Source organism: Alternaria burnsii (assembly GCF_013036055.1).
Source record: "Alternaria burnsii strain CBS107.38 chromosome Unknown 744, whole genome shotgun sequence".
Classification (NCBI taxonomy): domain Eukaryota; kingdom Fungi; phylum Ascomycota; class Dothideomycetes; order Pleosporales; family Pleosporaceae; genus Alternaria; species Alternaria burnsii.
The window spans coordinates 743,841-769,751 of NW_024066119.1; the positions used below are offsets into that span (position 1 = coordinate 743,841).

The 25,911-nt window shown below is 51.0% G+C and overlaps 11 protein-coding genes across 11 annotated transcripts; 6 read left to right on the forward strand and 5 right to left on the reverse strand.

The window, feature by feature from the left end:
• Window positions 1–537: 537 nt before the first annotated feature.
• GT037_008718 (60s ribosomal protein l19) lies at window positions 538–2,454 on the forward strand (the record flags this gene model as incomplete). Its single annotated transcript, XM_038933765.1, has 5 exons — window positions 538–655; window positions 1,256–1,376; window positions 1,717–1,986; window positions 2,089–2,239; window positions 2,308–2,454. Coding segments are annotated over 5 exons (807 nt in total), but the record flags the coding sequence as incomplete, so codon positions are not given.
• A 463-nt stretch (window positions 2,455–2,917) lies between these two features.
• On the reverse strand, window positions 2,918–3,964 carry GT037_008719 (tfiid-18kda-domain-containing protein; the record flags this gene model as incomplete). Its single annotated transcript, XM_038933766.1, has 2 exons — window positions 2,918–2,923; window positions 2,972–3,964. The coding sequence occupies 2 exons, from the start codon at window positions 3,962–3,964 to the stop codon at window positions 2,918–2,920; spliced, it is 999 nt and encodes a 332-aa protein (XP_038783731.1).
• Window positions 3,965–4,812: 848 nt separating this feature from the next.
• GT037_008720 (diphthine synthase) lies at window positions 4,813–5,780 on the forward strand (the record flags this gene model as incomplete). Its single annotated transcript, XM_038933767.1, has 3 exons — window positions 4,813–4,947; window positions 5,007–5,131; window positions 5,180–5,780. 3 exons carry the CDS (start codon window positions 4,813–4,815, stop codon window positions 5,778–5,780), a joined length of 861 nt encoding a protein of 286 aa, XP_038783732.1.
• A 231-nt stretch (window positions 5,781–6,011) lies between these two features.
• On the reverse strand, window positions 6,012–6,639 carry GT037_008721 (uncharacterized protein; the record flags this gene model as incomplete). The annotated part of the gene is made up of 2 exons (XM_038933768.1): window positions 6,012–6,467; window positions 6,517–6,639. The coding sequence occupies 2 exons, from the start codon at window positions 6,637–6,639 to the stop codon at window positions 6,012–6,014; spliced, it is 579 nt and encodes a 192-aa protein (XP_038783733.1).
• A 2,287-nt stretch (window positions 6,640–8,926) lies between these two features.
• GT037_008722 (c6 finger domain-containing protein) lies at window positions 8,927–11,175 on the forward strand (the record flags this gene model as incomplete). Its single annotated transcript, XM_038933769.1, has 3 exons — window positions 8,927–9,343; window positions 9,396–10,900; window positions 10,947–11,175. The coding sequence occupies 3 exons, from the start codon at window positions 8,927–8,929 to the stop codon at window positions 11,173–11,175; spliced, it is 2,151 nt and encodes a 716-aa protein (XP_038783734.1).
• Window positions 11,176–12,950: 1,775 nt separating this feature from the next.
• GT037_008723 (uncharacterized protein) lies at window positions 12,951–14,792 on the reverse strand (the record flags this gene model as incomplete). Its single annotated transcript, XM_038933770.1, has 1 exon — window positions 12,951–14,792. The coding sequence occupies one exon, from the start codon at window positions 14,790–14,792 to the stop codon at window positions 12,951–12,953; it is 1,842 nt and encodes a 613-aa protein (XP_038783735.1).
• A 263-nt stretch (window positions 14,793–15,055) lies between these two features.
• Window positions 15,056–16,132, forward strand: GT037_008724 (uncharacterized protein; the record flags this gene model as incomplete). Its single annotated transcript, XM_038933771.1, has 1 exon — window positions 15,056–16,132. The coding sequence occupies one exon, from the start codon at window positions 15,056–15,058 to the stop codon at window positions 16,130–16,132; it is 1,077 nt and encodes a 358-aa protein (XP_038783736.1).
• Window positions 16,133–16,434: 302 nt separating this feature from the next.
• On the reverse strand, window positions 16,435–19,006 carry GT037_008725 (cullin-domain-containing protein; the record flags this gene model as incomplete). Its single annotated transcript, XM_038933772.1, has 3 exons — window positions 16,435–16,609; window positions 16,660–18,548; window positions 18,611–19,006. 3 exons carry the CDS (start codon window positions 19,004–19,006, stop codon window positions 16,435–16,437), a joined length of 2,460 nt encoding a protein of 819 aa, XP_038783737.1.
• Window positions 19,007–19,550: 544 nt separating this feature from the next.
• GT037_008726 (dnl zinc finger domain-containing protein) lies at window positions 19,551–20,208 on the forward strand (the record flags this gene model as incomplete). The annotated part of the gene is made up of 2 exons (XM_038933773.1): window positions 19,551–19,946; window positions 19,996–20,208. The coding sequence occupies 2 exons, from the start codon at window positions 19,551–19,553 to the stop codon at window positions 20,206–20,208; spliced, it is 609 nt and encodes a 202-aa protein (XP_038783738.1).
• Window positions 20,209–20,443: 235 nt separating this feature from the next.
• On the reverse strand, window positions 20,444–22,004 carry GT037_008727 (cytochrome p450; the record flags this gene model as incomplete). The annotated part of the gene is made up of 2 exons (XM_038933774.1): window positions 20,444–20,868; window positions 20,930–22,004. The coding sequence occupies 2 exons, from the start codon at window positions 22,002–22,004 to the stop codon at window positions 20,444–20,446; spliced, it is 1,500 nt and encodes a 499-aa protein (XP_038783739.1).
• Window positions 22,005–23,461: 1,457 nt separating this feature from the next.
• On the forward strand, window positions 23,462–25,905 carry GT037_008728 (mfs general substrate transporter; the record flags this gene model as incomplete). The annotated part of the gene is made up of 5 exons (XM_038933775.1): window positions 23,462–23,526; window positions 23,576–23,914; window positions 23,965–23,990; window positions 24,040–24,591; window positions 24,644–25,905. The coding sequence occupies 5 exons, from the start codon at window positions 23,462–23,464 to the stop codon at window positions 25,903–25,905; spliced, it is 2,244 nt and encodes a 747-aa protein (XP_038783740.1).
• Window positions 25,906–25,911: the final 6 nt, after the last annotated feature.

Here is a 25,911-nt window from a genome sequence, read left to right on the forward strand (position 1 = left end):
GCACAACTTTCTTCCTTGTATAAATTGCCGTGAGCGAAGATGATGGAATTGTCTACGTGAGACATATAAGTGGACGGGAAATGACATCCAAAAAGAGACGGCTACTTTGTTTATTCCGCCATGCGATAAGCAACTCTTCAATATGTGCGCCTGTCCCAATGACATCCTCGAACATACTCTCCAGGCAAGGGCAGTACGATACCTGTCCAGTTACATTGCATAATGACGACTTAGTGCTGGTAAAGATGGCAAGGCTGGAGGATGAATGCAAGGGAAAGATCCAGACCACCGCATAGTTAGAGTAACCATCGCAGACACGTGTGTATGGTTAGATAGTTGTGTGGTAGTTAAGTGCATATATAAGATACAGGTAGCGAGAGTATGGGTGGCGTAGTGACCGACACCTGAATCATGGAGTTGGAGACGAAGATGGGAATAGGAATGCAAACATCTACATACTCTTCTCTGAACCTCTCTTCCACCGATAAGACTGATATTAACATCGTCTCACAACCTACTTGTCTAATACCCTCAGTTGACAACGCTGAGGTCAACAGTATCAAAATCCACTTCCTTGCCTCCACACTCGCAGCTGATTCGCGCATACACAAGTTACCTACTGTTGTGGATAACAACATGTCGGTTGCCCATCAATGTATAGATGAAAAGATCTGACCGCTGTGTTTATACGAAAAGAGAAGGCGTCGTACATGGCTCAAATTTCGAACATTCTATTCCAAGATGGATTGGGTTACCCATGTTCAAATTGCTAGAGGTCTCTGATGCATCTTTAGGACCACATGTGGGCAACGTATGCGCGGTCCGCTCGATGACCAGACTCGTTGTCGTGAGGGTGAAGCAAACTTTTCATATAGTCTCCGCAGCACTGCTACAGGTACAAGACTGGGCTTGGGATGCTCGCAAATGAGTCATGATGAGACACGCGACACTTCTTGCAACGCATCGGCCTAGGCGTAGGCACCAATAGTTCGGCGCGTCATTCATCGTCGATGCCGGGAATTACAGGATACGTGCTGTCGCGCGATGAATACACAAACTCCTTGAAGACCGTCTGGCAATAAGCCGCTGAATTTTTGAGGTATGTACTCGCGACAAAAGTAGAGGGTGGCTGAAAGCGAATGCTGCAACTGCGAAGTGGTTGCGCCAGACGTATTCAGCACATTTAGCGGTAGCAGCAGAAAGCTGCCACGGAAATAACCTAAATCTCGTAAGCCTTGGCGATGGATGTTTGCAGATGCGAGAGCCACAGCCATGCTGGAACTATGGGAAAGATTCTGTAGCCGTATCTATGATCATCGTGTTCCATCAGCTGCGAACTTTGTTTTGGATGGTGCATTGAAGCTGGTCGTGTTTCGGTGGGCATCGCAAAACGACTAGTGAAGCGCACGTGACCGTCTTGGCGCTCTAAGCGATCACACGCGCCAGCGAATATTCTCAGTCCTTCCAACGTCAAAGGGTGCCGCGACTCTCGATACTAACCACCAGGACAACCAACCCGCCAAAATGTAAGGAATTCCGATTGCATACCCTCCAGCATGGCTTCGAAGAGCTCTCCCGCACCCGCAACAGCCTTCCCGACTCGCCGCTGTGCTCAATAGGCGCTCGAGATGTGGCGAACCCCTCTTCCCACGACAGCACCTTCCATCGCCTATCACCGTACAATTGATCAAAATACTGACCCAGTGTGTTTTACAGGGTCAACCTCCGCACTCAGAAGCGCCTCGCGGCCTCCGTGGTCGGTTGCGGAAAGCGCAAGATCTGGCTCGACCCCAACGAGACCAGCGAAATCGCCAACGCCAACTCCCGTCAGACCGTCCGCAAGCTCGTCCAGGATGGCCTCATCATCCGCAAGCCCGTCACCATGCACTCGCGTGCCCGCGCCCGGGAGCTGACCGCCGCTCGACGAATTGGCCGCCACCGTGGTTTCGGTAAGAGGAAGGGTACCAAGGACGCTCGTATGCCAAGGTACGCAATCACGACACCACGACCACAGTGGACTCGGGGGAGTCTCCCTGTGGGAGATCAAGGATGATGATGGAGACTGTTTGCTGACGCGGATGTCTATAGCCAAATCGTCTGGATGCGCCGTCTCCGTGTCCTCCGCCGTCTCCTCGTCAAGTACCGTGCCGCCGGAAAGATCGACAAGCACCTGTACCACGAGCTTTACCACCTGTCCAAGGGTAACACCTTCAAGCACAAGCGTGCTCTCGTTGAACACGTACGTTGACCATGACATCATGACTATGTCAACCCCGCTCAGAGTTCGGCAACTAACATGCACCACAGATCCACAAGGCCAAGGCTGAGAAGGCTCGCGAGAGGGCTATCCAGGAAGAGATGGACGCCAAGCGTGCGAAGACCAAGGCGGCGAGGGAGAGGAGGCAGGAGCGTGTCCAGCAGAAGCGTCAAGCTCAGCTGGGTGACGAGGAGTAAGCACGGGATATCATGATGAACACCTGGCGTGGGTCTTTTCAAGGTTAAAGGAGGGCGTCATTCTCCTTTTTATCTGGGCATATGCGGTCATGTTTCATGTTACGTCTGTGAAGGACTCTTCTCTCCATGCATACTCGACCGACAAGGCTGCCCCCGCTCTGATCACCGATGCTATGAGTGTACCAAAAAGGGAAATGAGCATCGGAATTAGAAACCAGTAGTCAAACTTGGAGTTGGTCTGCTTTCATGCATTGTTTGCGTTTACGACAATAGTGATGATACCTGCTCCAACGGTTCTCGTCTCTCAAACACACCACGGCACGCATTCTAAAAGCTCGCGAATTTCCAAATGTCCTTGCCAAAGACGCCATACACCCTGTTACCTGCTCAGGGTATCAAATAACCAGAAGCGCCTTGTCCAAACACCATGTGCAGATCCAACCTCGGTCGGGTTGCTTTACCATTAGATCTATGTTATGTTAGCACACTTCCTTGCCTGCTGTACTGCGTTACTCACCAGCTTCAGCGCCGCCCTGTGCACATTCCTTGTGAAGTTGAGCATGGCCTTGGCCTTGTTGTTACCCCTTTGCAGCCTTCTATAGCCCTCTTGCACATGACTTGGCTGCACCGGCTCCCTGGCCTCCTCAGGCGGATCAAACAGACCCCTCTCTCTCTTTCTCTTGAGTCGGTTCTGCTCACCGCCATGGTTCTTCTTGTACAAGTCTTCCGCATCCTTGACTTTGAGTGCTTCCTCCGTAAGCGTTTGCACAATCTCAAACGTTAAGAAACCCAGGATATCAATGATGTCATCGGAAGGTTTAGAATCAGTGATAAGGCCGAAGCCTGCCCATTCCTTGAAACGCTTGCCTTTGCGGTAGGTGAAGGATGCTTGACGACAGTCGGACCAATGGACATACTCTTCACGCGTCATGTTCTTGGTACGTTCGTCTGCATTCTTCAAGCGTTGTAGGGTGGCATAGTTCATCTCCTCTTCTTCCTCGTCTTCAACATCGTCTTTTTGGGGTGGAAATTCAGTGAAGAAAGATTGTACGTCCCAGACTAAGTCGACCTTGGCGCGTTTGGCTTTCTTTGACGCATCGACGGGGGCGGCGCCAGGACCACCTGCTCCTACTACGCCTGCAGCTATGTCTGCATCTCCAGCTCCTACGTCAGCACCGGCATCGCCTCCTTTGTCATCCGAGTCTTTGACGGAACGACGAACGTCTTTCCATTGAAGGAAGTGTCGCAACCGGGAAATCTTTGCGCGATCGTGGCGAATGAGCATGAAGAGGTCGTCTGTGGATATAGATTTGCTACCGCGGCGTGTAGCTAGAGCCGTACACTCTCGCAGCATATGCTGCACTTGATCTTGCACGATCGATTCAATCAGAGTAGTCGTTTCGGGAGATGGTTCGCCAGTTTCGCCGGAGACAAACATCATCTGTGGGATCGTTAGATTTGGGCCAACTTCGAACGGAAGTACATCCTCCGGCGATTGAGGTCGAGACATGGTGGGCAAGGATGTGAGAAAGAACACGACGATGGCTTCTCGCAGTATGGGTAGGGGCAGGAATTTGAGTCAAGGAAATGTGCGGGTGACACAAGAGCCATGGGCATCTTGTGGATGAACGTTTTGGCGAGCTCGGCTGCCGCTCTACAATTTGGGATGGCAGATGGGATGATTGTGGGTGAAGTAGAGAACGGGCCATGTTGGCTCTGTCCTTAAAAGACGAATCTTAGACGAGAACGAGCCTTGCACACCACATCCCGCAGCATATACTTCTTTAGAGGATACAAGAACATGAGCGACACGGAAGGGACGATCATTCAAACATTGACTTGAGCGCAGAGAAGTGGCCGGCTGAATAAAAAGGGATGTGTAGGTAGGTTATAGTAGAGGACAGCGCAGCCCCAATTTGGGACTGTCCAAAAACTCATCTCTAGCTTGATGAATGTACCAAAACGAAAACACGAAGAGAGTATAAGTATTTAGAAGGAAAGGCGATTGACTAACCTGTTGGATCTCCGTCCGATATTTGGCCATCTTATCCTTGTCCGACATGGTGTCTTGTTCCGTACTCTTACAACTCCTACAATCATACAAAGCGCGTCGCCGACCTCTTTCAACTACAAAATACCGAGACTTGAACACAAGAGGCGATGGATGTGAATGGAGTCCGAGGCTGGAACGCGGTTTGCGGTCTACTAGCGCGATTTCAGACGATGCCTGATGCGACAGTCCCGATGGCCCGCGCACGCTCGGCCCTACCACATGCAAATCAGCCCCGCCTAACTTTTTGTGAATTTGGAGTCAACCCCACCACCCAACATTCACCACACGCGTCACATTCGCCCATCATGCTTTATCTCGTGGGCCTCGGCTTGGCGGATGAGAAGGACATCACAGTCAAGGGCTTGGAGATTGTGAAGAAGGCAGAACGCGTCTACCTCGAGGCGTACACGGCGGTTCTGCTGGTAGAGAAGGATGTGCTTGTGAGTTGAAGATGGAGAAGATGAGTGAGGCATTAGGCGACTAATTACCACGGCAGTAGGAAGCTTTCTATGGCCGAGAAGTCATCATAGCCGACCGTGAAATGGTCGAGTCGTCCAGCGACGACATCCTCAAAGATGCCGACAAAGTCGACGTTGCGTTCCTTGTAGTGGGAGATCCGTTCGGGTATGCTTCTTCATCACTGCATCTCATGCCTAGCTAATGATTCTGTAGAGCGACCACTCACACCGACCTCGTCCTCCGCGCCCGCGAACTCTCCATTCCCACCCGCTCCATCCCCAACGCCAGCATCTTGACCTCGATTGGCACAACGGGTCTGCAACTGTACAACTTCGGACAAACAGTCTCCATGGTCTTCTTCCTTGATAATTGGAAGCCTGCCTCCTTCTACGATCGCATCAAGGAGAACGTTTCCATCGGCCTCCACACACTCGTCCTCCTCGACATCAAAGTCAAGGAACAAAGTATAGAGAACATGGCCCGCGGACGCCTGATCTACGAGCCACCGCGGTACATGACAGTCGCGCAGTGTGCACAACAGATGTTGGAGATTGAGGAGCATGTCAAGCAGGAGGGTGCTTACACAAAGGACAGTCTGGCTGTGGGTGTCGCGCGCGTGGGCGCTGAGGACCAGCAGATTGTCGCAGGCACCTTGGCACAGCTATGTGAGGCAGATCTGGGAAAGCCACTGCATAGCTTGGTACTGCTGGGTCGGCGAACACATGACCTCGAGAGAGATTTCCTTGAGGAGTTCGCTGTGGACAAGGAGAGCTTCAGGGAGGTGTGGAAGAGGGACTATGAGGGCAAGCAATGAGCGTGTCAACATGCTGTCGTCTCCCTACGCTGTTGAAATCTAGCAGCATCTGTCAATGCGCCTGCATAGACACCTGAAGACAAACAATTCTTTCGGCATGTGCTAATGTTTCATTCGCTATCACGAATATCTTGAACCGTCCCTGATTAACCAAAGTCATGCTAGGGTATCATATGCGAATCCATAACGCAACCCTCATTCCCTCTCGTCTTTCCGACTCTGCGCAGAAACTTACAACTTAGGCTCTGCTTCGTCATCCTGCTTCTCCCCGTTCTTCTCGCTCTCTCCGTCTCCAGTCTTGGTGCTCTTCTCAGTACCCTTCGCTTCCTTCTTCTTCTCATCATCAATACCTCCATCGTATTGTCTCGCAATCGGCATAGCAGGCAGAATCCCACTGGCGATGGCATCGAGGTCCGAGGGCATGCAAGTCGCTGGTGATGTATACGGACCTGTGCTATCGTGCTCTGCGCTTAGGCTTTCGACTTTCGTTTCGGCCCATGCGATGGCGGTGTCGACTGCTGACTTGACGCTTTGGGCGACCTCTGAGACGATGGTGGTGGTTGTAGTGATCGGAGTACCTGGAGTGCCTTCGGTGGAGCCATCTGTGGTTGCTACGGGGCCATCCGATGCTGGTGCTGAGGATTCGGAGGTAGTAGTTGCGGTGTCTGGCTCTTCAGTGATCTGCATCTGGTGTGATTTAGTTTGGATTTCGAAGAACAGTAATCCGTGAGTATACCTGCTGCCGAGCTGGTGATCTCGTGTCTGATGGCCTGTCCCCTTCCTTTTGAGCTGTAACAGCATCCAGTGCTTTCGGTCTCATTGTTTGTGTAGTGAGTGCGTCCAGTGCCTCTGATTTCATTTTCGCTGTCGAATGACAATGTCAATCGTCTCGATTGCTGTTCTTCCACTTGCTGCTATATTGATCGCGCGATCTTCTCGAAGTTTAGATTGTTTGTGTGATTGAGTGACTGATCAGGCAGCGATCTTTCCACATTCTCTCAAGATAGCTCATCATTTGTTTGTTTGTTTGTTTGTTGGCAAGACTGGCTGTGCCGCTCCCTTATCTTGTATGACTACCAAGGTAGGCTGTTGAGTTTGTGTAACTAGAAGCGACGTCATGGCGAAGGCAACGCGAGACAGCGCGTTGTCAGTTCCGAAGGACGGTGCGACCACGTCTCTTCATCAGTATCTGTAACGTAATTATTGCTGACCTGTCATTCCGTCATTTCCAGGTGAATTCTGGACCGAGTACCGTTGTCACTAACGGATCCTGCATCATTTCTCCATGGTCTTCCTATTATTGTGAAACCAAAGAATGACGTACGGTGGTTAAGTTCCACAGTATCGGGGTTCCTTCCAACTTGCCATATACAGTAAGTCTGTTAGTATCTGACCCTAGGCTATAGTCGTCATGTTTAGTGTTTGCATCTCTTAGTTGCAGAACTTGGTGCATCAACAGCCTTGTGATGAGAGGCTATAATAGAATACTCAGAGCGTACAACATGGCTTTGCTTGGGTCATTTGACATCTGCCGCTGCATGACGCAGGTGATAAGCCTTGCCTTGACTGTTGTCAACACCCACCTTGAACCCTCCTGCGCCATGCATCGTGCAACTCTTACTTTGCTAGAGGCAACGAAGACGACCTCCTGTCGGCCGGTCCACTAGTGGCTGTCTGAACCCCACTGCACGCCATCGAACGGTAGTCAGATTCAGGAACCCACCGGCTATTCATTTTGCATGGAAAAGGCAGACGTAGATAGCGTGAGACACAATCATCAGCAGAGAGCATCCTGGTCGTGTTGACCTACCGAACGTCTGCCCCATCATGTGGCGCATGACTGGGGTTCAAGCGCTTGAAGCGCAGATCAATAACATGTTTCTACTGTGGTACACATCTTCCTCATCTTCTAGAAGCTTTTTTTATTGGTCGCGTATTCACAGGTCATCCAGCTCGTAGGACCAGCTATACGAGAATAGACAACTCCGTGTCTTGGATTCGCGCCATGACAATCACTACGCCGCCTCAACTCAGTGTTGAGTTAGTCGATAAGAGCGTTTCTATACACGGTGTTGGATCACCGGCACCACGCATAATCGAAGGCAGTCAAGTCCAAGGAAGCAGTGCCGGAGACAGCAGCTGATTTGACTGGTTGGAATCCCAGCCGCTGTGTGCCAGTGTCCACTTGTTCTACGGCTCCTACAGGTACCTTGGTAGAAGCCAGGGTATATCCAGGCACCCTGTGATTGCATTCGGGCAGCAAATTAATATGAAAGACTGCATGGAAGGTTCGTCCCGCCTATGGGAAGGCTTGTGAATCTTCGAGTGGAGCTCGTGTGGCTTGGTAGCAATATGAGATGCTGCGAAAGCTGTGATGGCGTAGCGGGGCTGATCAGGAGATGCTGCTGATGCAGGTCCACTGCCGCCGTTTGCTGATCACAGTCCTGCTGGACCCTCTATGCCAAGGGAACGGTGTGCGCAGTGCGATCTTAGTCGGCCGTTTCCCTCATGTATTAGCCTGTTGTACGCGGTTAGCACGTTGAAGGGCTGGGGGAAGGTCGCTCGCTTCGCGGCCCTCTCCAGACACACCGCATGGCTTTCCCATGCTCCGTGCTTCCTGCGGACCCCTCTGTAAGCAGGCTGCCACCACACTATCATGGCTGCCACCACCACTACGCTGTTTGTATGTCTACTTAAGTGTGCGGCAAGTTGCAGGCAATGTATCGCCAATCGGGCGAAGCTGCGGCCTTGTTGGTGGGTAGAAAGACCATGGTGCAGTGCAGGCCACGGCTTGCGACTCGGGACCCTTGAAGGATCATTTTGGCGCCATTTTCTGATTGTCTGAGCGTGATGTGGAGTGCTTGATGCCCTGGTCGTCCCCGCATTCGCCTCGCTCATCTCGCGAAGGCGGTTTTGTGACATGTGTAGGTGTAGGAGCTAAGAAGAGGCGAGATTTGGTGTGGTTATAATCGTCTCTGGTCCTGCCGTCTCATGCTCATACCGGATTGTTGTATCTTGCTTCCATCAGCTACACCTAGCTTACCCCCCTTGCCGCCTTCGAATCCAGGACTTTGTCTCGATATCGTGGCTGCACGCCGCAGAAGTTGTGCAGCGTGCCCCAGCCGCCTTCTAACCGTCCACCAATCATGGCGGGAATTACTCCTTCCCCAGATGTTAGTCCCGTGTCAGCGGCGACCACTAATGGAGGATTCCCTCGGGACGCCTTCTGCCTCAATCTCTCTACTTTGCCCGAAGCAAACAGCTTTATCCTAAAATCTGCCCTGACGTCTCCTCATCTGCTCGACTCACCGAATGGACTGTTCTCAGGAAGCGGTGGTCTGAGTAATTCCTTCAAGAAGCGGCCCCGCAACATGTCTCAGTCATCTGGTACAGACAGGGAAATGTCAAACGACAACACCCCACCCGCCCAAACAAATGGAGTTGCGCCTACCAGCAATGGCACCAATGGCACCAATGGCACAAACACGGAATCACGACCAAGCACCAAAAAGCGTCCAAGTACCGACACAATAGACTACCCGAGACGTCGTGCAACCATCGCGGTACAGCAGACTCATGTCGATCTGTCAACTCCATGAAACTAACTATGAACAGTGTGAAATATGCCGGTCGCGGAAGAGCCGATGCGATGGAACGAGACCGAAGTGCAGACTTTGTACAGAGCTGAATGCAGAGTGCATCTACCGGGAGCCAGGTATCAAGCTAGACGCAGGCGACAAGCTGATCTTGGAACACCTCAATCGCATTGAAGGCCTCCTTCAATCTGGCCTTACCAGTAATTTCTCATTATCGTCACATTCGCCAGCCGCGAGTAATTCTACAAGCGAAGACTTCCTCGCCCGTAGCACCGGCAATATACCCCATCTCGGCATGGTCCAGCCGATCAACGGCATAGGAACATGGACCAACCATCCTTCGAATATCTCCACTATGCCGAAAACTCACAACACAGCAGCACTGAATCTGTTGTCGTCTCCAATGATAAGAGAGCTCGTATCTCGCCAGTACGACGCTAAGCTTCTGCTTCAGTTGGAGATGACCCGGGAGTCTGTGAGCCTTGGAACGAGCCGTGGGCTGGACCTTTCAAACACTGGCGCATACGTGCAGGCGTACTTTGAGAGAGTAAATGTCTTCTACGCAGTCGTCAACCCTTACACATGGAGTAGTCACTACCAAACTGCTCTAAGCCATGGTTTTCGGGACGGTCCTGAAAGCTGCATAGTTCTTCTGGTTCTTGCTTTGGGTCATGCTGCAAGCACCGGCAGTATTACACAACAAAATCCAGAAAAGGATCCCCCAGGCTTGGCATACTTCACTGCAGCCTGGAGCTTGCTGCCGACGGTCATGACAAGGAACAATATGGTAGCCGCGCAATGCCAAATTCTCGCTGCAGCATACTTGGTGTATCTTGTACGTCCGGTCGAAGCCTGGAATGTACTTTCGGGTGCCAGTATGAAACTGCAACTTCTTTTGAGTGCGCCCGGTCGAGTGTCTCCGGCGGAAGAAGAATTAGGCAGAAGAGTTTACTGGAATGCTGTAATGATTGAGAGTGATCTGCTAGCAGAACTTGATCTTCCCCATTCTGGCATCGCACAATTCGAAGAGGGTTTTTCGCTACCAACCGGCTTCGAAGATCTGGGAACAGAAGCAGTTGGTCGGGATGAATTGTGGTACTTTCTTGCAGAAATCGCCCTTCGAAGACTTCTCAATCGCGTAAGCTCCATGCTATACATAAGGACAACACCATATTCCAAAGGCCCAGCTGCGACATCCATCGCCCAACTGGACCCACTAGTTGTGGAACTAGATTACCAGCTGAATCAGTGGTACGCTGGTCTACCGCCAGCTATGCAATTCCCACTCGATAGAGTGCCTTTGCAGAACCCAGTTCAGACCGTTCTGAGACTGCGCTACTTCGCGTGCCGTACCATCATCTTTCGACCGTACGTGCTTTTGGTCTTGCAGGACGAGACTTTGGCGATGGATTCGAGCGTGCAGGACAATTGCCATAAATGTCTGGAGGCATGCGTCCGCCAACTGGAATATATTACGGCACACCATGCTGGACATCTGCCCTATCTATTCCAGGGTGCTCTCTCGTAAGTCTGGCAGTTTGTCAAAACAACTTGAACTGACACTTTCTAGAATTATCTCGCAGACACTACTCATCATGGGCGCAACTATGACCCCTTCGCTATCTCAGCTACTACCTCCGCCAGCGACCATGGACGATATCATAAATAACGTTGTTCTGGAAATGGAACGATATGCTCATCTGGCACCTAGCCTCCAACTCTCGGCCGAGATCATTCGCGAAGCAGAAGGAAAGCGGCAGATGTGGCTACGAACGGCAGGACTCAAATTCGATGTGTGAGACACCCAGAATGCGGTGCCAGAATGCCATGTACAACATAACCAAGACTGTGGTTATACCCGAACGGAAAAGTTATACCGCTAATGGAGGTACTTGCTCTACGTTGCGCGGCAAGATCTACCTTCCATATTTGGAGGCCTTCGTATACATGTGGACCAACAGGACAAGGGAAGATCACATACGAAAGCGGTTATCATCTACACGACACAGAAGGCGTACCTCGACCAACCCAATGCTGGGTCCAAGCACAGACCGTCATCTTCAACACCTCGAATCGGACGTTGAGACAAACAGGTACTAGGTCTCCATCAACCAGGTCCACATATCTGCCGTACCCCGAGGGTATATGCCGAAGGCGTTTGGCGAGTCAACGCCTAATATACGTTGTCTCGACATGTCATAGTGTCTATGAAAACATTTGAGGATAGGCAGCTCTTTCAAAGATTCAACGCATCACCGTCTTAGACGATCTTTCACGACTAAGGTTGCAGGAGGAATACTGTGCCTACATCACCAGATATTGCAAGACCGAACGAGTGGTGGCAAGGTGCAGCTTGGAAGATGATGTGTGGGTCGAAGTAATGAGTCTGAGGGATGATCTGTGGGTACTAAGGTGTACCCCAAATGAGTTCGGACTCGGTACGGCGCGGTGGCTTCTACCGCCACTTGAACGATGACCGTGACTTAGTACATAGTCAGCATGAGGCGTCGTGCATGAGGCTACGACATCGGATAGCACTTATGCAGCCCAGACATCAAGAGACTCCACACCATATCTAGTCTTAGTGCATCTGCTCATGTGAAGCGCATATCACAATGGTACACATAGCGCGTGCCGCGCACTCTCTCACGGTGACTAATGCACACCCCGGAGAAACGCAATATAGATCCTGCAACGGAGACCAGGGGTAGGGTGGCCTATTACCCCACATGTTTGGGTTTGAGACTTTATCCGTACACCCATCTTTCGGGCCTTCTAGAAAAGCAGTGGAACTTTTGGACGCCTTCGAGAAGTTCAAGTGCGGAGGTGTGCGAGACGGACAAGGGTGAATGGGACAACGGGGGAACCATGTCAGGGACGATGTCGTGTTGGTGGTTGATGATGATGCTGGTAGTCATCTGAGTCAAACCACTTCTGTCTTGTCATCCAGGGTACGGTGTGCATGGCTCTTTTGTAGGAGCTTAGTAGCAAGCCATGCCTTATAGCCTCGTCTTCACCGACCTTTAGGTGCGTTACACGTACATGTCTTCTAGAAGCTCAACCCAACTCAACGCCGTTGAAACCACGTACTGCAGCCACGATCTCGAGTCGCCGACTATGTGATACGATGTTTTGACCAGTCAGCAAGAGCCATGGCTTGGATTATCTGATGATGAGAGTTGGAATGTACACGGCATCATTCCAGAAATCACCAGACTAGCGCTCAGCTTTATGCACGACTTTGATCGCTGGTTGGTTCGCATGCGCCAGGGCGTTCAATAGTGCCTGGCGTCTTAAGCTGTGATTGGTACGTTGGTCCTCACACGACGCCACAGACGGAACGACGGGAGTGCGCTCCGGTAACATTATTGGATAGTTGTGCTGCTTCAAGACAGTACAACGCGAACGCGGAGCATGAAATATGTGGGAATGACGTCTAAGTCCTTTCCTTTACAAGTACCAAAGTTGGAGATAGGAGCAAGGGTATGCCTTTGTTCCTGAGGCCTGAAGGTAGCGCATGAACCGAGACATGGACATGTCCTTAGATTCGGTGATCGTTGAAGCTGAACGTATCTTATATCAACACGAACTCATCAGCCTCACCCTCTCTCCAGTCAACTAGCTCGCCATGCATCCAGTTCTCGTAATAACACTGTCCCACTACTGTGTACTCCGTCCCGTTTTCGCATCGTCTTAGGATTAAAGGAACCGTAGATCCATGTACGATACATATGCAATCGCCTGGGAGGATGGCGTTTGGACCGATACCAAATAACTGCTTGCGGCCGAGAAACAGTCGCTTATGCTCAAGTCTCAGGTTTGTATGATTGAATCGCTGCTTGTAGAGCTCTTCGCCAATGTCATCAGCCGAATGTGTATCAATGTAGTGCTCGTACATTGAAGTCAATTCTTCTGGAGTATATTGTAGTGACTCTCCAAGAGGCTGCTGGCCCGGATCGAGGCCCACAAGTGTAGCGAAGACGCGTGTTTTAGCAAGCTGTGTCTTGGCGGGAGTATCGACATCCACTGTAGGCATGAATGTTCCTATATTGGACATCTCCTCTGCCAATCGCACATTTTCTAATCCACTGTTTGCAAGCTCCTCACGCGTAACACATGACACAGATTGAACCGAGTCGATAACACGCCCTCGAACGGCCAAGCGCATATCGTCTTCGTGTGTATTTCTAGCCGCTTGGTACAATCGATCTTTGGCGGCGGCATATGGGAATTTTTGAGGGTCGCCAATTCTGTAACCTTGCCATTTGTCCTTGGCAGAAAAGGGGCCCATCCGCCAGTCTATCACCCAGGAAGGTATCTCGGCGTCTGCGCTGCCACGAACAAGCCCTAAAAATGGGAGGGAGCCGGTTTGACTTGCTATGTCTATGCAGAACTTCCGATATGCTTGTGCGATAGACAGGTTGTAGTTCGCAACAGCACGGAAGCCAGAATCGTCCTTTTGTAGAGCCAAAAATGCATAGATGGAGTCTCTTGGATCGCTTGCCTCACGTAGAGACGAGAGCCAGAACAGTACATCCAAAAAATCTCCGTACAAAGCTTTGTATTTAGGATCGCCCCGCAGCCACCTGCGTGCCGTATCGATGCTTAGGAAGCGATCAACTCCAATAGTGTATTTTAACTCTGAGTACGCGTCTTGAAGGTACGGGTCTGCGGAATATCTGATGATGAAGATTGTATGGTGAAGGATGTATAGATGAAATGGTGTCGATCCAAGAACAAGTGTAGGCTGAGTCGACAAAACGATCTCTTGGACGATCCAAGCTCGCTCGAAGTACGGGAGACCGAGGACCCAATCAATAGCTTTCATGTATTGTGCTTTTGTATATGAGTATCGTAGCTCATCCTCTTGACGAAAGGTAGCAAGTAGTCTACTTTCCAATCTCTTCATCGCAGGGCGATCCCAATCAACATCGAGCGATACACCACGTAGATTTTGTATCAAATCAAGTAGCACGGGCGTATGTTTAACAGATTTCCCAATCCACATCAGTGTGCGCTCCGCCTGTCCGTAGATTTGCTGCATAAGGGCAACCTGGTGACTCCGCTCATCCAAATCGCGTTGATTCACAGCAATCTGATCTATCCAAATTCTTCCGCTCGAACCAGGTTGTACCAATAATCCGTGAATATGGTTTAGAATATGCACGAGGTGCAGTGTGATATCGAGAGACCCAGCACCGGCTATAGGAATGGACGCATAAGTGTTAGCATTTCCGTCAATGACTCTAGGTTCCTCGTTGTTGTAATCGTTCCACGTGTAGGACAAGGCCTCGAACCGCGGTTTTTCTGCGAGATTAAGTACTTCTATCTTATACGACGGCGCGTCTTTGGTGCCTGAGACGGCCAGCACTCTGATGGAACCAGGAGAAAGAGCTGAATATTGGTATGACGTCATATTGCAGGTAGCATGGCCGGTCCTCGTCCCGAAAGAAAGTTGCGCAGCGCAAAAGAAAGCCGAGAAAGATTTCGAACTGGCTCAAAGGATGTGTTGACGACAGATACTAGGATGAGGTGAAGGTGGGGTTGGAAGAGCTGGTGCCCAGATGGAGGCCAGACACTGGGCCGTGAGTTAGCGTGTTTAAGCCCCACTAAAATTTCTTTGCAACTTCGACATCTTCAACGCGCGGCAACCACGATCACGTCTCCGTCTCAAACATCATGGCCGTCGACAACTCGCTGGAATCGCTACTCGCGACTCTGACTACATCTATCCAATCCGCCACGGAGGCACTTCCAAATGATGATATCTTGCCACCAAAAGAGGGCATTTCACTACTGGACGTGAAGAATGAGCTGCTTCTGTCCTATCTACAGAACCTCGTTTTTCTTATCCTGCTGAAGCTACGGTCGCGCAAGGGCAACCAGGAAGAGACGGATCTTCATCCTCAAGATGAGGTCGTTCAAAAGCTCGTGGAGTTGAGGGTCTACCTCGAGAAGGGTGTGCGACCGCTTGAAAGCCGCCTGAAATACCAGATCGACAAGATTTTGAGAACCGCGGATGATGCCACACGACGCACCACCCAAGCCACAGCAAAGCCTACACAAAAACTAAGAAAGAGCAAGGCCGATACTGGATCCGATTCAGACGTCAGCGACGCCGAATCCAACGGCTCTGCACAAACCGAAGACGATGAAGACGAGATGGCCTACGGCCCTCGCCGTGCCCAAGTTACCCGTCAAAAGACTGAAGCGGCGCAAGAGCGTGCGCGCGAATCAGCAAAGGATGGCATTTACCGTCCACCCAAGATCACCCCAATGGCGATGCCAACACCCGAAGGTCGCGAAGCGCGCCGAGATCGCCGTCCAGGAAAGTCTGCCACCCTGGATGAATTCATCGCGACTGAGCTCTCTGGCGCGCCAATCGCCGAGCCTAGTATCGGAAGCACCATCACGAATGGAGGTCGACACACGAAGTCTGAGCGTGAGCGTCGTGAAGAGAATGAGAGGCGCGAGTACGAAGAAGCCAACTTCACACGTCTGGCTCCTGATAGCAAGAAGGAGGCTGCGAAGAAGAAGGCAAGACAGCAGCGTGATGGTGGGTTTGGCGGTGAGGAATGGAGGACTTTGGGCGCTGGTATTGATCGCATTGAGCGTTTGACGCAGAAGAAGGGTGGTAACCTGGGGAGTTTGGAGAAGAGCAGGAAGAGGCCTGTTGGAGATGGTCCGAGGGGTTCTGGATCTGCTGCTGGAGATGCGTTTGAGAAGAGGAGAAAGGTCGTAGGCAGGTACAAGTGAGGAATTTGATTATTTTGATCCTGCAACAAAATCGAGGAGAGATAGCCCACACAATCATCGTCTGCCATGTCTACAGTGTGGCGAATGTTTTCATTCATATGTCATTATATTGGAGAATCGCTAAAACGCCTATTTTGATTCTCAACGGCATCTAGAATTGACGCCTGTACGACGCCCATAACCTTGTTCCGTCGACGCCAATGCTATGCATTTCACTGTGGTAGTCCGTGCCAAATCCAGCGACCAAACCTGAAACGCCTGCAGATATATGCTGGATAGCTCTTTAAATAGCCTCCTCTCCTCTAGGCCAGATACCTATACGAATCGATCTGTGCTCCGTCTACACGCTCAAGGTACTCGCGCTCAATGAGCGATTCAATGCGCTTCTTGACCATGTTGACTTCGGGCTTGAATTGACCATTTAATTGGCCGAGTGTTTCAGACATGAGCTGTTGATGCGACAGCTCTTTACGTTGCCTGTTTCGTTGTTAGCATGGTCTTTCTTGAAATAATCTAAGAATACTTACTTCATGATTCGGACAACTGCAGCCTCGATGCAGAAGCCTCGCGAATCGTCATTCTTCTTCTCTGTCTCGCGTCGCTCGCGATCGCTTTCGACCTTGTTGCCGCCGCTGACAACACCAACCTTGATCTTGACGAACTTGCCCTGGAATCCTTCGTTGAAAGAAAATCGATCGGTAGGTTTGACATCCTTGGACATGGGCTCCTTGATCAAGATTCGCGTCTTGGGCGCTACAGCTAGCGACTGCAAGTTCCGAATCAGGTCACTCGGAGGAATGTTGGTCTGAGCTTGGATCTCTTCGAAAGTCAGGCGTTCGTCGGCACCAAGCTCGTTGAATAAGAGTAGGATGATCATGCCGTATGTCGACACGTTTAGATCATGGCGACGCTCCTTGAAGGATCCGTCCTTCTGAGCAACTTTGGGAAAGACAGCCTTGATGTCCGCCGATCCCATATTGGGTAGCCAAGTAAGTTGTCGTCCAGAATGCTTTTGGCTGTAGAATTTCTCGAAACCGCGCTTGAGCTTGTCTACGACAACGGGGTAGTTGCACCGCGGTCGCTTGTCTTCTTCGTCGGCAGCTGCACCACCCATAGTCTCGAGAGGCCATGTCATGCTGGTCAACACGTTGATTGACAGCTCGATGCGCTTAGGATCCTTCTCGCCAAGACCTTCTACGTGCTTCTTGAAGCCAGCAGTAAGTTCCTCGGAAATAGTCATGTCCTTGAACATGGCCTCCAACTTCAGGGTGAAGTTGTTGCCGAGCTCGATCTTCATCTTCGAGATCATCTGCTTTTCGACTTCATTGCTGATGGACTTGTTCATCAACAGACGTCGACACAAATGCTTTTTGTAATAACGCTCGAAGAGGTCTTTGTCCTGTACGTATCGTAGCAAGATGATAGCCTTCTCTAGGACAGCGTCAATCTCAGCCTCAGTCTTGCCTTTTATACCCTTCTTCATGTTTTCGTCGATGAAGAGGGAAATGTATTCAGATGATCGCGGGAATGTGACCGAGTTGATGAACTCGGAGAAACTCGCGGTCTGGGCTTGTTGCAGCAACGGATCGCACTCGAACGACTCGCGCCAAATATTGTCAAAACGATCTTTGAGGGCAAGGACATCCTCGACCCATTTGATCGCAGCTACAGTCTGCTGGTTCAGACTCTTCTCTTGCGCCGGACCCTTGCTCTTGTCGGCGGAATCGGCAACAGTTGCAACAGCAGGCGCTTGCGATGCCGCGATTGCGTCCTTGTTGATGTCTGAACCCATTTCGACAATGCGCTGTTGGATGGCCCGGGTGGTCTCGAGCTTCTTCTCGTCTACTCGCTTGTTCAGATCGTAGATGAGGTTCAGCTCTTCTAGCCTGTGGTTATCGATCATGAAGCGTACGCCGCTCTCCATCTCCACGAGCTCGTGTATCCGGTTCTTGATGAGCTCATCCTCTACGACTTTCTGAATCTTGGGCCCGGTACTCTCCAACAGTGTCTGTTTGCAACGCTCGTCTTCTTCGTAGATTCTGCGTCGGGCGTGTTTACAATATGCGCCAGCATGTGAATCGCGGAGCAGGAGCTCCGACTCTCCATGGTAAAACACCCTACTAGTCTCCAAATACTCTTTCTCAAAAGACGTGTTGTATAGTCGCTGCTCTTCTGCCTCGACCTCGCCCTCATGTAGACCCTCCAACATCCACACACAAGACTTGATGAGGTGCTTGTCGATGACGTCGCCATCGCGTTCCATCTGTATCTGGTCGAGGATGATGTGGTTCAGCAAACTGAGTATCGCTCGAGCGTCGGTCGGGGAGATTTGAGAGTTGAGGATTTCGTCGCGGAACAGGACCATGGCGGCGTTGTAGATAGACGGCCGCCTATGGTCTGCACAATAGACACGATCCTTGAACGGGTCCATGTTAGTCATTGTCCTCTGCTTCCATACTCGAAGGCGTATCGTCTTACCATGTACATGAGCACATCTGCCAGCATGCTCGTGCAGATCTGGTGGTCGCTCCATGCCCCCTTCAATCCTTTCAAGAACTTCTCGCCAGCCACACGTCGCTCATTCGGTGTAGTTCCCCCAACGCTCTGCGCGTCGACAAGCAGATTTGGCGAGAGCAGTTGCGAGATTTGGTCTCGAACCTCGGTGCTCAGCCAGTTTCGCTCGAATTCGTGGACCTTTTCGTAGAGGGCCTCACCCTTCTTCTTCAAGACGATACGGTAGGCGTGGCGGTAGAGTTCCTCGTACGATAGCTTGGACGCATTCTTTGTGTGTATTTCTCGAAAAGCGGCCTCGATGGTAGCCCAGGTGTTCTCGAAATCGATCTCGTCACCGTGTAGGCCCTGCGAGAATGCCATTGTCAGTTGAGTCTACAGAGTAGAGGGTACATTTGGGACAGTGAGGTTGAGCGGCGAAGACTCAAGGCGCGATGAAAGTGAAGGTGAATGGTAATACATACCCTCCTCGGCGGCCGTATCCGCTGTCTGCCTCGCCCTGCGATCATGGTTGCTCCTGCCTCCTCTTGTTGGTGTGAATCAGAGCTTCAAGGCTCGGTGTGGGTTGAGTGGAGGGAGGCTGATGGTGAGGCCTGGTGCGGTATAGACGCAGTCAAAACAACGGTATATCAGTGAGACATCCGAGCGCTAAAACACAGTACAGCGAAGGTCAAGACAAAGGAATGGCACGTGTGGCGGCCGACGCGAGTGATGGTGAGGTTCAGGTCTCGGACTTGTTGCGGGCGGCTGGTCCCCGCTGAACGGAAGCACGCCGTCGTCATGGCTTGGCACTCGGTCAATTATTCTTTGCCCGTTGCATTGCCGTTCGTCACACTTGATACCTCGTCATACCCACGATCTTTGTATATCGCTGTCTTTCGAGTCGTTCTCATCAGAAATACCCGCCATGCGCTCCTCTTCCTCTTTGTTACGCGGCATCGTCCGAAGCACTGCGCCTTCGACTGCACGACTTTCCCACGCCGAGCGAATTCCAGCGCCCGCAAAGCGCCTCTTTCACACACCGCGAACGTCAGCTGCCACACGCCCCTCGCCCATACTATCACGAGCGCGTGTACCCGCCACAGTCCGCTTTGAGTCAAATGCAGCCTCCCCAACGTCGACGACTGCACCGGACTCACGACTAGAACGCGAACAAGTCCCGTCGTACGAACTCACCTTCACATGCAATGTTTGCAAGACACGGTCGTCGCATCGCTTGTCTAAACAAGGATACCATCATGGAACTGTCCTGATCCAATGTCCGGGCTGCAAGAACAGGCATCTGATCGCGGATCATCTCAAGGTATGATGAAAGAACACACCAACTGGCGGTGCAGTCTAACGGTTAGCAGGTATTCTCGGATAAATCCGTCACAATCGAAGACCTCATGCGGGAGAAAGGCAGCCTAGTCAAGAGAGGCTCTCTGAGTGCAGAAGGCGACGTTGAATTCTGGGACGACGGCAGCACCACTCCTCGCTCTGCACAATTCCACGCCGAATCGAAACCCAAAGGCGACAACCGCCTCGCCGAGCAGCCTGACCCATCGAAGCCCTCGCAAGACTAGACGCTACGCACCCGAGATAGACGCGTACACCTAGCGGCATAGTCGATTCTCCGTACAACATCTGGCAGCCTGTATAATATTGTTTGAATACCACTCAGGAGTTTTCGTTCCAAATCAAGAAGTCCAGGTTACTGGGTACAATTCAATCACGCATAGCCCCGGTATCATTTTGTCTGCGCACGCAAAGAAGTTCCACAGTACCGCTAGGATTACTTCCGCTAACGACCTCGCTTGCTTACAATGGCATATCTACGCCCACCGCCTCCCGTCTCTTTACCTCAAGTTTCACCATCGGATCGACGACCTTGTATACACCCAATTGTAGTGACCTTACCTCATACCTCTCTGCAAGCTGGATGTCGTACTTGAGCAGTATGTGAGCCACGGCGAGTTTCAACTCATTACTCGCAAAAAACCGTCCTGGGCATAGGTGACGACCACCACCAAAGACACTGAACTCTGAACCGGACTGGACAAATTGACTAGTTTTATCGCCTGCTTCACGCTTGCGCAAAAAGCGGTAGCCGTCAAAGCGGTCCGGGTCGGGATAAACGGTGGGATCCCATAGATTTGTAGAGTCGACCATGACGTGCGAGCCAGCAGGTATCCTTTGGCCGCTCGGGAGTATAGCGTCTTTCAGGACCACGCGTTCGAGGCCCACTGGGTCGGAGTACATGTTAGCTTTGACATGAAACATAAATGAAGACGATGGAGAACGTACCTAAGGGAGCGGATCGTCGCTGTGACTCTTTCAGAATGCTGTCTAGAAGGACCATGGCAGATGTGGCAGCGACTGATACCCCATGTGTGGAAATTTGTTGCGATATCTCCTCTCTCAATGGCTCGATAAGCTCAGGATGCTCGGCTAGATCGATCAAGACCTGGCGGAAAAGCTCACTCGTTGTGAACAGTGCAGCCATTGCAAGGGACAACTGGACATCGCCTGCTTCCATTTTTCCACCCGATGCAGTTTGTGTCCATGCAAGTGCGTCGTTGTATTGTGGCGGTGATCTACCTTCCAAACTCGCCTTCTCAACTTCTTGTCGCCTTCTCACAAGTACCTCGTTCATGATGTCGCGGGCTTGAACGACATACTTGCGACAAGCTGATGCATTGGGAAGGATTCTTTGCACCAGGGGTCTTGACCAAGCGGGATATGCATGGAGCTCATTCACAGCAGAGAAGTAAGCGGCGACGTAGCCCTGTACGACGTCCAACCACTGCGCATCGTCGCTCTTTTCTGGACCAACGAAGACTGAAGACGCGACGCGTGCGATGATACCAGTGGTGTCCTTCTGCCAATCGATCGCATGCCAGACTTTGTCGTTTCCCCAGTGAACTTCAATAGCTTTTGCCGCACTCCTATTCATGGTAGGCATCAGACTATCGTTCTGGCCTAGTTTGGTCTTGATCACGTCCATGAGCATGTCGCCAGAGTGGAGAAGAGTCAGTCCTTCAAAACCGGGGAAGTCTGAGTAAAAGTCTTGTCGCACAAGTTCTCTGTGGTCGAGGTCTTTGTTGGATTTCACCCAGCTCGTGAGTGACGACGGAAGTACGATCTTGCGGCCATTGGGAATGGCAAGGGTGATGGGGCCTTGGTTTTTGGCGAGACCTTTAGTGATCAACGTCGCGGCATTCGTGCTGTATTCGCGATTTGCCTTGCGACTGAAGGGATCGTTGAGGTGGCTATTGATGATGGGGAAAACCGGCCGACGTCTTGAGCGAAGAAAGTATGCGCTAGTCAAAATGATTGCGAACGTCCACGTATGGATACTGAAGATGATTTCTAGAAGCATATCCGTTCGAGTACGACAAGATAGCCCAAGGACTTGAAAAGAAAAGAGGACTAAATAATTCCTGAAATCATGCCGGGGACCTCTTAAAGCAACAGGAAGAATCTCTAATTGCGCGTTCTGAAGCAGAATGACTCATTATGAATACAGAAGCAGTATCTGAGTACGATAATTGGAAACAAGGGGCGATTCGACGAGACGGTATCCCCTCTACGACGAGATTCTCGCGAGGAGTAACAAAAAAGAAACACATACATGGCAGTCAGCCAGCCTTGCCATGGAGAAAAAAATATCAAAAACATACAACAGCGGGGATTCGCTAGTGGTCACCCACCTAACTACTAATCCGCCGGTATCCTGCTTGTATATGGCTGAGCGGACGGGAAGCCTAATTCTCAAGATCCTATGGTCGTATGTGTTGATTCTACTGGCTCCATCAACCTATATTGCGCTTTTTTTGTTTAACGACATCGTCACGTCCACTGCTTTGACAGCGCTGCTTGTCGATGAAGTCTACACGCTTCTCTCGCTTCTAGTTATCACTTAGTAGACCAAGTTCTTACCCAGCCTTGGGGCCATTCAACTGCAGAGATCCCCTACCTAGCTAGAGCAGTTAGCTGGTTCTGCTATACTGATGGAAGTTCCATGGAAGTTCCATGTCGTGCTCTACGACCAGGCTCGTGGACCGCTTGGATATGACCGCGTCAATTATAACAAACCCAGGTGGAATGGTGTGAGAGTCTGCCAACAAGGCTGCACATACCATTACTAAATACAAGAATCTCAGTATACATAACTGTGGGGGCGGGACGGGCTTGGCATAAGCCACATGCCTTCGTCTGGCTGATTATGGTCGATCTCCCACCAAGTATGCGGGCTGAGTGGCTATGTGATCAGGCAAACGTTGCCGAACTTCAACATGCAGCCTGTAATTTCCGCCTGCTGTTAGCCCCCAAAATCAATGCCTCTCGAGGGCGCAGCCTATGTGCTGATTGGACGACGTAGGTCTTCGGTAACATACCCGATGCTGGAGGACCTCTGCCAAGACCTTACACTCCTGTTTAACTCATCACATGCGCTCTAGGCTGGACCTGCCACCAATTGCAGCCGAGAACTAGCTCGAAAGGACGAGGGTTGGTGTGCAGGTGGAGGTTTATTTCCTAGCTGCGCCTGGCTGTGGCTGGCTGCTGAGGTTAGTTGTCCATGCGATAAAAACAGATGGTGACGCGGCTTCGATATGCTTGGATGCGTCATAGGAGACACGGTCGAGGAAACCTTATCAAGGGCATGCAAGTGTACGCGAAGCCATTCTGGGTACGACCATTGTCAACCGCAGAGCCGCATGGGTTGTATGCATCGCTTTGTCCCGGCACTGCTTAGCAAAATCTACCCACCTACATCTTGTGTCAACTTCTCTTGATAGTATTTACCCTAAGAACTTTCTCCTGTGTCCATAAGCTATGACAGGCCTAATGGCGACAGGAGACCCACAGGTACTCTGGGCGGAAGTCCGAAATAACGAAAGGTAACAAAACACCAATCCCTGCAAATAGTGGATCAGCTAACAACTTAAGTCCTGGCCATGTCTCCAAGTTTCCCTTGAATCGAGTTACAGAACGGCACGCTGCCACATTTTATGGACGACATTACCTACCGATCGAAGAAGATGTTTTTATCCGTGGCGTACTCGCACTTCGATCGCAAGATGCTATCGAAAGCAAGTTCCGAAGCTTGCACAACAATGAATCCTGGATGGAGAATAAGAGACTTAAACTCGGCGAACACGAGTACTCCAAGATCGAGACTGAGGTTCTATATAACGCTTGGATGAGAGGGAAGATGGAAACTTTGAAAAACTTGTCAAGATTGCACCGACTTCTGATAGTGGCTTGCATATACGCTGCGATGACACAGTGAGTGCGTGTGCTATCCTTCTCATAATAGAATACTAACACGACATTAGGGGTTGGGATCAAGCAGCTATGGCGGGTAAACTTGCAACGTCGCGCGCTGAAATTCATGGCTGATTTTGTTTCAGGTGCTGCAATCGAAGTTATGAACAATCTGGGCAAAACTACTGATACAGGACCCTCCTCTGGTATCGCGAAACGAGCGACGGATCCTAATGTGCACCTCGACGAGAACACATGGCTTCTTGGTGTCACCGTAGGAGTTCCATTCTTCGCTGGTGCTGTGTTGGGCTTGATAATTACCGACCCTGTCACCAGGTTCTTAGGGTTTGGTCGACGAGGTGCAATCTGCGTTGCAGGTATCTTTAGTCTTATCTCCGTTGTTGGTTCCGCGTCTGTTCACAAATGGGAACATCTCCTCGGATTCAGAATATTGCTCGGTGCAGGCATGGCGGGCAAAGCCTCTATTGTTCCTATACTACTGTCCGAGACATCTCCTAAGAATGTGCGCGGTATACTCCTTGTCTTCTGGCAGCTGTTTGTCGCTTTTGGATTGGCTGCTGGATCTGTTGCTAACTTGAGCGTGTATCGCCTCGATGTCGACTCAAGCTGGCGGTACATGTTCATTGCAGCATTCCTGCCAGCACTTCTTCTACTCTCGTTGATTCTGTTCTCGCCCGGTAGGTTTGAAACAAGACCAGATCATGGTGTACCTGATGCTGACGAGTATAGAATCACCACGCTGGCTTCTGAAAGAGAGTGGAGCATTCAGAGGGCAACATGGCGTTATGACGCAGAGCCAAAAGCTTGTACGAAACGCTTACCTATCGTTGGTCGATTTGCGCGGCGAACCCAGTCCAATACTAGCTGCTGGTGAGCTATACTTGATGCACACGCGTCTCATTGATGAGCAACATCGGCTCAAGGACGAGTTAGCGAAGACGTATTCAACAGCACTCCCAGACGCAGGACCCAGGTCTGAAAGCAGACTTGTAGACGAGATAGAACACATTAAATGGTGGTCAAGAGTCAAACTCATGTTTCTCTACCCCGGCTTCACACGAAGAGCCCACCTAGCTGCAGCTGCCGTCATGATATCGCAACAGCTGTGTGGTATCAACTTGCTGGCCTTCCTAGCTGACAGATTCTTCCGAGATTCCATTATTCATCACACGGAAAAGACTACGCCGGCTGAGAACATGCAACTACTAGGCATTTCTTTCGCCTTCATGTTTCTCAACTTCTCAGCGACCATGATTGCACTATTCCAGATCGACAAACCCAATGGAAGGCGCACGCTCCTGAATTGGTCTTTCCCTGGTATGGCAGTGTCTCTGTTAGGATCTGCCTTGGTAATCACGAAGCCGGGTGAGCGCACTGCTGGCATGATTGCGGGTCACTTCATCTTCCTTGCTTTCTTCATGATTGCATATTCAGCCGGGGAGGGTCCCGCAGCTTTTGTCATATCGGCAGAAGTTTTCCCGCTTGTGAATAGGGAGCTTGGGATGAGCCTTGCCGTGTTCTGGAACTTCATGGGCGCGGGTATCCTGGCTGTGATTGCACCGTGGCTCTTGAGGGAACTCGGTCAAAAGGGTGTGCTCTTTCTTTTCTCTGGTACCAATTTGCTGGCATGGTTCCTCTGCTCCTGGCTCATTCCAGATACCGGCATCGAAGCTCTGGAAGACGTTTTTGACCGACTTGACATCACCACATTGTTTATGTTGAAGTACACAGTATTGAAGATTCTGCGGAGGGTTACGAAGCCTCTACATTGGTGTCTCAACTTCAAAACCACAACATGGTCGAGTGCTGGTTTTTGGCAGAAACCTGGGTCGCCCAGGGATGAGTTTGACGAATCGAAGTTTGGCGCTCAGCGTTTTGACGAAGAGACTGCGTCGCAACCCGAGCGACACGAGATGCTTGAGCGGACTGCAGCAAATGCCGGTCGGCCGGAGGGAATTTCTCCTCGAAATGAACGAAGGCAATCGGTCTGAATTAGT